At 48.8% G+C, this 8276-nt stretch overlaps 1 protein-coding gene across 1 annotated transcript in view; it reads right to left on the reverse strand.

The window, feature by feature from the left end:
* HS3ST3B1 (heparan sulfate-glucosamine 3-sulfotransferase 3B1) overlaps positions 1-7930 on the reverse strand; it is a 43315-nt gene extending 35385 nt beyond the window's left edge. Inside the window, exon 1 of the mRNA XM_019712529.2 lies at positions 6931-7930. Coding sequence (XP_019568088.2) covers positions 6931-7484 — 554 coding nt within the window. The 5' untranslated portion in view covers positions 7485-7930. The remainder of the gene's footprint in view (positions 1-6930) is intronic.
* Between the last annotated feature and the right edge of the window lie 346 nt (positions 7931-8276).

Consider the following 8276-nt stretch of genomic DNA (forward strand, 5'->3'; position numbering starts at 1 on the left):
TTTTCCAATCTCCATTTGTTGTCCCAAGTCTCATATTGCTCAGAACAGTCATTCAGTATTTTATGGGTTTCCAAGCAAGTGTAACCATGTTAAGTAGTGTTGGACAAAAATTTGGAAGAAAACAGGAATTCCAAATCACCCGCGCCCAAGTTGCTTGGTGAACACACGTGGAATCATTCATATTCTGCCCAAGAGTGTTTAAAAGTACTGATCTCTTGGCAAGAAACAGTCTAGCCTAGGCTGAAATACAATTGACTTGATGTTAAACCTGAGTTTTATTTTAACACATTTGCTATATTTAGAAGAAAAATATTTTATTCCAAGAGCTTATCTGTTCTGTTACTAATTTAGCAACTTAAAGTCACAGTGAATGTGTGTGTATACACATATAATTTTATAATGACTAGAAAATACAAACTCTCTGTCAGTATTCTTTAACCAGCTCTGTCTGCACAGATCTGCACTCATAATTTTTAAAAGCAGCTCTCTAGGAGAACAAATTGCAGTACAGCTTTGCTATTTAAATATGTTTCATCCATGACACATTGAAGTAAATTTTTTGAATGACCAAGTAGGTTATGCTATTTTTAATATATTTGCAGTCACAGAAGTGGGCATTTTAAAGGAAGAATTTCAGATATAGATATAAGATCAAGGAAATCATTAATCACTCTTATGTGCAAAGAAAATTAATGGGGGTTTTATTAGCATTAGCAGTATTTTAACACAGAGCCTCTTGGCTGCAATGAAAATTATTTATTATCATGTTATTAAACTGGTAACTGCTCCTCACATCCTTAACTTTTCCCCAAATCTAAAATCAGAAAGAAAAGTTAATATACACTAACACCAGTTTTATTTGCTGTGAGTTTTATTTTGATATAGTTGAAGAGGAACATGAGAGTTCTAACAAGGTAATGTTTTAAATATTAAAAAAAGTTTTATGCTTTACTTACAAGTAGTTTTCAAAGATATCGGTCTCTCATTTCTTTTTGGTCATGGTAAATGTTTTCACTTGAGGTAGGCAGCATATTGTATTCATTACCCTTGAAAATATGCCACATACTTGGGGAATTCATTTTGCTGGGATTCCTGACTATCCCAACAGCCTAGGACTGAAATGTCCCTTACTGACTGAAATCACAGACTGTTAAATGAGAGAGGTAGCGCCCTATTTGGAAACTAACTCTATTCACAGCAAAAGAAATGCTCATTATGCTCTGCCTTTAAAGTGGACATTTTGTGTTTCTGTCAATCAACTTAATTTCCATGTTCATAGAGTGAGAACATAAAGTATTCAGAAACTACTGACATAGAAAGCAGTAGGCAAGCAAGCAGTCATAGGCACTAGTATTTCAGTTCTGAAACTTTAAATAAATGCCACTTCCCCGATTCATAACACTGATTGGTGGGTTTGTTTGTTTTTCAAATTCTTGGTGCACTTTTAATTCTAAATAATTTTAGTGATTCAAAAGTTCATCTTATAATCACAAAACCTTACTCCTAACAACATGTTTTAAACAAAGAGGTAAATCAGCATACATATTTAGAATGAGGTTTTTGTGACAAGTTGGTTTTTAAAAATAGCTAAAAGTATTTCTTCACACAAAAATAAAACACAGAAGTGAAATAAAAAACAAATCACTTTAAAATTTCAAATAATATAACTTTAGCTGGAAATGTCTTTTATGAGTATTAGTTTATATTAAATTGTAAACTTTTAATAATCAGGCTCCATTAAAAAGGAAAATCTAGTCAGTTTAGTCAAATTGTAGCATTCTATTTTGATAATTTTTTTAAGACATGGGTCGCAATCTAATTTTTAGAGACTTGTTCAATAATAACATCATTTAGAAGATAATAAGTGTAATTTAATTCATACATTTCAGCATTTTATTTATCTAAAACAAATAGGTTGCTATTAAATATTGACTATTTTATTAACTGAGAGCATCTGGGAAAACACTTATGATTAGGTTAATTTATGTTACATTTCCCCCTCAACTTGTAAAAGATTAATCAACCATTTTATGGTCTAATTTAGGTGCCTAATTAAAAACAGAGTTCAACACATGCTACACTGTCTTGCTAATAAATCTTGACAGCTTTGTAACATGACGGTTTGTATTTCAAATTGTTGCATATAAATGTAGATTTTTGATCTTCACCCAGGAGCTTGAAGTGAGTTACATATTTGGTTTAAACTCCAGGACTGAGAAAGTGCAATTACTTCAAAAAGGATTATCCACAATCAGATCTTATCTCAAATTTCCCTTAGTGAAGACAGTCTTTGCCACCAAGTTTTTAGAAATAGACTAGGAAAATAGGGGAGAGATTAATTTTCTCAGCATTTATGAAATTAAAAATGTAGGAAAAGTTGCTATTTTCAGCTATTAGTTTTCAAGAGAGATTTTCTGAAGTTACTGGGTTTTAAAATCTAATTCTAAAGAAATCTACTCAAAGTGTTAATTACAATTGTCTTCTTGTTGATAAGTACAGGTTTTCAGTCTTTACTTGGGGCACTGCACTTCTTTTAAATGAATAAACTTCTTCCAAGAAGTTTTGAAACATCTTTTAACCCTATATCCTCTCATACCTCCCAGCCTTAAAAGGGGGGGATGGGAGAGAATAAATCTATTCCCAGTACATTACAGGATATTCCCTATGTTTTCTCAGACTTTATACTTGAGGGATATTTTTGTCGTTTTAATGATTCCTTTGACTCTAACTATCCAGTGCAGGCACAGAAACAAAACTGCAACAATGACGAAATTATTCTCATTTTAGTCATAAACCAACTTTGGACATAGCAACTAGCCTGTTCTGGAGTTGATATTTTTTTTAAGTGAATGACAAAGTGAACGATCCACACACACTGAGGGACATCAGAAAACTCAAACTCTTTTAAAGCAAACCCAGTTTTGAACTCATGATATATGGCCAACGTCATGTTTTTGGTCACTTAAGCAACGAAGCATGGCAGAGTGACCTTTGGAGTAGGACTGCCTGGGTTGGTATATTAGCATTGCCACTTTTTAGCTGAGGGACCTTGGGCAAATTGCTTAACCTCTCTGTGCCTGTGTTTTCTCGTCTATAAAAGTACCTACTTCACAGGATTGTAATGAAGATTAAATTTGCTAAGCCTGTAAACTTGAAACAGTGCCTGGCACATTGGGAAAACATTCAGTAAGTGTTAGCTACCAATATTAACACACACACACACACACACACACACACACTACACTTTTTAAAAAATGTGGCCACAGCATTCAAGTGTCAGCTTATTTTGTACAACGGAAAACGGAAAGAAGAGGCAAGGCAGGGAAGGAGTTACTGCCACTGTAAAGTTTAAGGCATATTTCTATATAAAAATTAACAATCACAGTATTTGGCTAACTTAATTCCCAAACTGAGGTCATTAAAATTTGTGAAAATCTACCAAATTTATGCCAAACCAAAAAGAGAAACTTATTAAAGAACTTAGCTATTTAACTGAAGCTTCAATCCATATTCAGAGCCTAAATGTACAGGGTGTGTGCTTTCCCCAAGCTGGCATGGGTGAGGTTCTCCAGAACCACACCCCAGAGTTCTCCAACACCATCACAACCTGGAACAGAAGGTAAAGGCCAGTTCCACCAAAAGTCCTGATAAGTCACTCCTTGGGCTGCTCACCAGCACCTGATAAGTTTGGGAGGCCTGATTCGAGAAAAATAGCTGGATAATAAACTGGAAAAGTAAACCCACAAGGGTCTTAACCCCAGACTAAAACATACCCGGGTTCCAGGGTAGATGGGCCTCATGTACCAGCGCGTTGGATTTTTGTGCAGATAAGGCAGCGGAAAAGCTCCGGCTCTCTCAGGCCGGTGGCGAGGTAAGCTCTGAGTCGCCACCACGGTGGGCTCCATTCCCACCACTATCCCTCCTCTTCTGGCTAAGGGTGACAGTGGAAGGAACTACAATCAATTTCCTTGACTTCATGCAAATATGCCCAGTCTGGTTAGGCCACTAGCAGGACTGTATACCAACCGATTAAACACATTAACGACTCGCAGACACAGCCAAAATCTTCTCCAACAGATTACGATGCTGACCCTCGGGTTCAATCATCCATGACTACAGATTAATGCCTTCAAAGTGTCTAAATGCTTTCAAAATGTCTCCCCTCTCTCTTAGTATTTTCTCGTTATGAGGACTTGTTTTAACCACGTGTCTGAACTGCAATTCTCTCAGGTTAATTACTGTTTGTGCTCGTCTCCAACCTGCTGCCTGCCGGTAAGGGCGGCGCGGGAGATACAACAGAGATGCAACTCTGGAGCGCAGCAACGCTTGGCCCAGCGCAGGCTGCGGAGCGTGCTCCTTGGGCACGGGATTTCAGTAAAAGTTTTCTGGGTCAGGCGTCTCCTCCGGGTGTGGTTGTTCAAAATTAAAACGGCTGCCTTCAAAATAATTCTAAGTCCATACATTTGCTCAGACATCCAGAATATTCTTCACTAATTAAATTTTTTTCAATTAAGCAAAGGGCATTTAACACATTTTTTTTCCTTAAAAAAAATCCACTAATCCCGTGGCCACGCCCGGCGCTGCTGGAGCCGCCGGAGAGCGCGGAGTTTGGGGCGAGTTGCGGTGCTAGCGGTTTGCGCCTCCCGTAGCCGGGTCGACGGGGTCACCGCCGCGGGCCCCGGGGCTTTTGGCCCGGACAGCCCGGATCTTCACTTTAGGGAGGTGACTCGCGAGGTTGAGGAACTTCCCGCCTTCCGCGGCCCAGCCCAGCCCCCGTGGCCCCCACGTCCAGCGGCCCCGCTAACTACGCCGCCCCGGGGCGCCTGTACTGCCCGAGGCTCCCGGCTGCGCTCCCTGCAGCCGGCGCGCGGCGAGGGTTTCCAGAGCGACTTCGTTCTTTATTCAGCGTTTTTGAGTCAATCAAAAGGAACGTAGCAGGTGGAAGGCAGCCGCCTGAGAGGCTGCGTGAATCTTCCTGTGGGGATTTCCACAGCCTACCCCAGGTGCTTCTAAAACCGCTTGATGTGAAGGATCCAGTTAGTTTCCTGCCAGTTCCTCCCAGCCCGGTCCCCCCGCGTGTCTGATCTCAAAAAAATCCCGGGCCGCCTCCGGCCTCCGGTGGGTTCCACCTGGAAGGGCGCTAGTGATTGCCAGCCACCGCGGACCCGGGATCCGCATCCCAGGAGGAGCAGAAGTGGTGGTGGTGGCAGAAGTAATAACAATACGATCGATGACAATCGCTAACAATTAGAGAGGCCCCCCAAGTGCCAGCCAGGCACCCAAGCGCCTCAGCGCACTTCTGCCTCCACTCCCTGCGGAGAACCACACCATCCCATGCACCAAGGAGAGCACTGAGGTTTGGCCCGATTAGCGACCTGCCAGAGCCAGGACAAGAGTTTAGGCGTCCGACTCCAGAACCCCCATTTTTAACAGCCTGTGTCCACTGCCCGGGAACGGTGGGATGGGTGACTGTCACGGCTGGCTAAACCTCGAGACTTGGGCAACTGGTGACAATAATAAAAACATGAAGGACAAAAGAGAGGGGGAGGGCGAGGCTGGGAAGAGAGAGGTTTTAATCCACTGGGTCAGCCCCCTTTTATCTTCCATCCTCTCCTGGGGGACAATGAGGGCTTGGGGGCAGGGAGTGGAGCTCGCCTCGACTCTTCCCTTTGGTTTTCCGAAGTCTCAAGCCTCTTGGAGGCTCTTTGAGCCTGGAGGGGTGCCGAGGAGTCAATGGAGACCTGCTTGTGAGGGTGTGTGTGTGGGGGGTGACCGATAAAAGGGGTGGGGGCCGGTGGCCGGACTCCTGGTTGGCAACTAGGTTTCCGAAGGCGGGAATCTGCCCACCCTCTGCCCACCCGCGCCTCACCGGAAGCTCGGTCAACCCAACAGCTCACCCCAAAGACCCGCAGCTGCGGGAGGTTGTGAGTATGACCCCGGGAGCCGCTGTCCCTTTGGAATCGGACCCACAACGCTACTCGAAAACCAAGTTTCCGGAAGCCGCGTCCTCAGGGCAACCCATATTTCTTAATGAGTGGGCCCCCAATATTCTTTGCGGCCCGAGGTGTAAAGGGCCCGCGGAGACACGAGGTCCAGCCTTCGCTCTCCCAGCACCCAGGCCCGGGAGGCGGAAACTGACGGGCCAGGCAGGAGGCGCCGGGAAACCTTCAAAGATGTGCGCCGCTCCCGCCCGCTGCAGTGCTAGTCTTTGCCCGACAGGGACCAGCACCGCTCCACGCTCCGCCCGCGGCCACCCGTCCGCCAGGCGGAGGCGCAGGGCTACCCCGCCCAGTTTACCCTCCCAGCCGGAGCTGCTAGATAGCGAAAAGAGTTTGACCTTCTGTGGGTTCGGGTTCCAGAAAGGAGGAGTACCGCAACAAAAAAGTGAACAGACTCCCTGCGGCCTGAATAGGATGCGGTCACTCCCATCCCCACATCTCCATCTGGGGAGCAGAAGCTGCTCTTAAAGTCGGTCTACTGCGGCCGGTCTACCGCGGCCGGCGGGACGCAGAACGTCCCGGACGCGGAGAGGAAGAATAAAATATGAGCAACTCTGGATTGATTCGTTTGGGACACCGCCGCAGTTAGAACGTTGTGCGCTTCTCTGAGCGCTGTCTCAGTCGCTGTCTCCCCTTTGAGGAGAGCTCTCCTGATTAATGCTAGGGTATCGTGGGCCATTGAGCTGCCAGAACTCCTCGAGAAGTTTCTATGGTTTGTAGCAAGGCGGGGGGCGGAGGTGGCGCACACTGGGTACCGCTCTAGGGCGGGATTCTCAGCGCTGCTGGCCAGCATCTCGCGTTTGTTCTCTGCCCCTCCCCGACCCCAGTGGTTCAAAGCTGTACCCCTGTCACTTCCCCAGCACACACCACGTCTCCCTCTTCTCCCGTCTGGATCGCAGCTGGCGCCCCTTGCCCCGGCGGGGAAACTCACCGGTACCAGGCGAGGCCCTTGTCGTAGCTGCGGTCGAAGAAGTGGGGCTCGGCGCCCACGGCGCGCACGTCAGGGTGCACGCGCAGGAACTCAAGCAGCGCTCGCGTGCCACCCTTCTTCACACCGATGATGATGGCCTGTGGCAGCTGCTTGCTCCCAGACCCACTAATAAAGCTGGAGATGGGGCTGGAGGAGTCCGGCGCCTCGGGACTCTGTTCCTCCTGGCTCGCGGCGCCGTCGGCCGTCTCCTTGACCGCAGCCAACGGGGTGGCAGGAGCCGCCTGGAACGGCAGCCTGGGAGAAGCCCCGTCGGGACCGGTGGCCAGGGCTGGAGAGGCGTGAGCGGCGCGGGACCCAGAGCCCAGCAGCAGCAGCCCCGGTGCGGCGGCGCACGAGCCGGCGCACGAGTACAAGAACATGTAGAGCCAGACGCAAAGCATGGCGAAGAGCAACGCGAGCTTCCTCCTCACCGGTGGCGGGGGCGGCGGCGGCTGCGGCAAGAGCCGGCCGGGAACATCGAGGCAGGATCCGCCGCCGCTCAGACGCTGCCCCATGCGCTGCCCGCGGGCGCTGCGAGGGGCATGGCTCAGCACATGGCGCGGGTCCCGCCGGAACAGTGAGCGCGGAGAGGGGTCCTTGGCCCTTCGGACGCCTGGTGGTGCGGTTTATTGCCCCCGCGCGCCCGTGGCCACCGCTGCTCCTGCTGCTGCTGTTCTTCCCCAGGTGGCGGCGGCAGCTGTAGCGGCGGCGGCTTTTGACATGTTGCCCGGGAGGAGCCGCAACTGGCACGAAAGTCGGGTGGCGGCAATTGCTAGCCTGCGGACCGCTCCTGCGGCGCGACGCCCCGCTCTGGATCCAGAGAAGAACGCTGCACTCCCGATTCCTGGCCACTCCGGACGGTGCGCACGGCCGCTCGCCGGGGCTGCCTCCTCGCAGCCCTGTGAATGGAGCCAGAGAGCAGCCCCGGCACTTCCTCGCAGAGGCTGCGAAGGAGAACTGCGCAGGAAGAGTCTGAGACGGAGGTGGAGTAGGCGGGCCCGGCCACCAGGAGTGACAGGTCACTCCACCTACCAGAAACCTGGAGTACCACGCAAATACAGCCGCTTCGCTGAGGGTTCAGCAGCCAACCAGCTACCAGGACGTGGGGGTGTGGAAAGGGTTTGGGGCGGTGGAGAGTGGTCGGGGGTTACTATTGGCTGCAGTACAAGGGGCGGGATCACAGGGGTGGAGCCAGGGGCTGGTGACAGGAGCAGATGGTAGGAAGGATGCTGGCGGGACCCAGCGCTGGAAGGGGACAGACCCCACTGAGTGGTGTACTTCGGCACCGCGCGCCTTTCCTCACTCGC

This window comes from Rhinolophus sinicus, linkage group LG15, assembly GCF_036562045.2.
Source record: "Rhinolophus sinicus isolate RSC01 linkage group LG15, ASM3656204v1, whole genome shotgun sequence".
NCBI lineage: Eukaryota > Metazoa > Chordata > Mammalia > Chiroptera > Rhinolophidae > Rhinolophus > Rhinolophus sinicus.